The sequence below is a fragment of the Felis catus genome, chromosome A2, assembly GCF_018350175.1.
Source record: "Felis catus isolate Fca126 chromosome A2, F.catus_Fca126_mat1.0, whole genome shotgun sequence".
In the NCBI taxonomy this organism is placed as follows: Eukaryota; Metazoa; Chordata; class Mammalia; order Carnivora; family Felidae; genus Felis; species Felis catus.
The window spans coordinates 17,570,349-17,572,916 of NC_058369.1; the positions used below are offsets into that span (position 1 = coordinate 17,570,349).

Below are 2,568 nucleotides of genomic sequence, written 5' to 3' on the forward strand. Positions count from 1 at the left end.
GGCAGTGCCTAGAGCTGGAGATTGAATGGTGAATACACTATATTACCCTGATTCCTGAGGAGGCCATCTGGGGAGAAGGATGTAGGTGCCTGTCTTCCTTTCTCTTCTGGAGGACTCAACTCTCTTGAGCAACCCTGGCAATGACCTGCCTCTGTGGGTCCCAGGAGAGGCCAAGACATTGTCAGGGAGATGGAGAAACTATTTCTTCAGTTGCACATAAGGTGGACTTTGCCCACTGCCCAGCAAGCCCTGTGAGGCAACAGCAGTAGGTGTGAGGCAAGCCTGAGCCCACATCCGGGCAGGCAGCTGTGATGGGCGGGTCAGGAAGGCTCCTGTTTGGATCTTTGCATCAGGCCCAGGCTGGGCATAAAGGAGGGACTTGCAGGTGGGGAGGAGGCCGACTGGGGACCATGGAGACCCAGAGGGACAGCCCTTCCTTGGGGCGGTGGTCACTGTTGCTACTGCTGTTGGGCCTGGTTATCACTCCAGCCACCCCCCAGACCCTTAGCTACGAGGAAGCTGTGCTCCGTGCTGTGGATGGCTTCAACCAGCGGTCCTCAGAGAAGAATCTCTACCGTCTCCTTCAGCAGGACTCACAGCCCGAGGGAGTGAGTCGAGGAGGGGATGGAGGGGAGGGAGGTTCTGCTCCAGCCAGTCTTGGCCATACTGTCCCTCCCATTGTTAGCACTTTGTTCATGTCAGGAACCCCCCCTCCCTTAAGTGTGATCGCACCTCTTTCAGGAGACCTTCCCAGAGCTGTACCCCCCATCAGCACGAGTGCTTCTTGTCTCAGAATCTCTGCTTCTTGCCTTAGAATCTCTATTATGTTGGGGCACCTGGGTGGCTCCGTCGGTTAAGCATCCAACTTTGGCTGAAGTCATGATCTCATAGTTCGTGGGTTCAAGCCCCGCATCAGGCTCTGTGCTGACAGCTCAGAGCCTGGAGCCTGCCTCAGATTCTGGGTATTCCTCTCACTCTGCCCCTCTCCTGCTCATGCTCTGTCTCTCTGTCTCTCAAAAATAAACATTTAAAAATTAAAAAAAAAAAAAAAGAATCTCTACTGTGTGAAGAGGTGCCCCCCACCCTTACTCCCTCCCATTCAGGCTTCTGGAAGTTCCAGGGACAAAAGTGGGGTTACTGGCCCTGGGATGTGACTTCCCTGGAATGGCTCTGCTCAGCCTTGAGATTCCAGTGGCAATGTTTTGTCCCCAGGAGGCCCCTGCTTTCCCTTGGCTCCCTAAGGGGGAGGTGCTATTCATTAGAGCTTTCCTGAGGTCCTCTCCTGCTCTCTCAGCTTGGTGAGGGCAGGAATGGGCTTTGTCATCCTCATCTCCGTACCTTAGCACAGAGCCAGCGTCAGGCACATAGCAGGGGCTGTTGTAAGGCTACCCTCTTCGCTGGGTGGCTCGGGATGGGGCAGGGAGACAGATTAGTGAAGGCAACCATGAGCCTGAGTCTGGTCTTCCTGCTTGCTTCCCTGACCAGGACGGGGATCCAAACACCCCGAAGCCTGTGAGTTTCAAAGTGAAGGAGACTGTGTGCCCCAAGACGACACAGAGGCCACTGGAGCAGTGTGATTTCAAGGACAATGGGGTGAGGCTGGGGGCTCTGGCAGAAGCCCCCAAATGAGCTGAACAAGAGGCCTCCTGGGAATATTTCCAGGCACTGGGGTGAGGCTGGGAGGTTATGGCATAGGGGTTCCAATTTGACCTGGAGCCTCCTCTTCTCAGCTGGTGAAGCAGTGTGAAGGGACAGTCATCCTGGACCGGAACAGGGGCTACTTTGACATCAACTGTGATGAGGTGAGTGGCTCCCTGTAGGTTGCAGGGGTTGATGGGGTGGTGGTACGTAGAACATCCTATGGGCCAATTAACCTCTGTCCCATCCAGGGCACAGAAAGCCCCTCCTAGCCTGGGCTTCTCCCTCAAGCTGGGCCTCATCTCCAGGACCTCACAGGCTCTGTGATCCCTTAGTACAGGCTCTCAAAGTGTGGCCGTGAGAACTCGGTAATTTATTAGCAATGCAACTTCTCAGGCCCCATGCAGATCTGCAGAATCAGATTCTGGGGTGGGGCCCAGCAATATGTAGTTTAACAAACTCCAGGGGATCCTGACTCCTGATAAAGCTTGAGAACCACTTAGAGTAATATGCTTTCAGCTGTGAGACCCTGGGAAGCCCCTTGCTATCTCTGGGCTTCAGTTTCCTCATCTGTTTGTGGGTGTGGCGATTCAATCAACTACATACTCCAAAGGTTACAGCCAGAGGATGAACTGGGATGGCCCAAGAAGGGGGGTGTCTAGGAGGGGAGGGGTCTTGTCTTGACCCTGGGTCCAGCCCCCACAAAGAAACTGCTTCCTTCTGATGCACAGATTCTACAAGTCAGGAAATTGGGCCAGCTGGGTGAGCTTATCCAACAAGGTGGGCAGAAGATTGTTGAGAAGATTCAGAAAATTGGCCAGAGAATCCGTGACTTTTTTAGCAATCTTCGCCCCAGGCAAGAGGCCTAAGGGTCTGCTTTTCCCTGGCTCAGGCTTCTGGACCCTGCAAAATAAATTTTTGTGAAAGCAA

At 53.9% G+C, this 2,568-nt stretch overlaps 1 protein-coding gene across 1 annotated transcript; it reads left to right on the top strand.

The window, feature by feature from the left end:
- The first annotated feature begins 394 nt into the window (after positions 1–394).
- CAMP (cathelicidin antimicrobial peptide) lies at positions 395–2,568 on the top strand. The gene is given in 4 exon segments (NM_001204778.1): positions 395–608; positions 1,486–1,593; positions 1,731–1,802; positions 2,370–2,568. Coding segments are annotated over 4 exon segments (516 nt in total). The 5' UTR covers positions 395–410; the 3' UTR covers positions 2,508–2,568.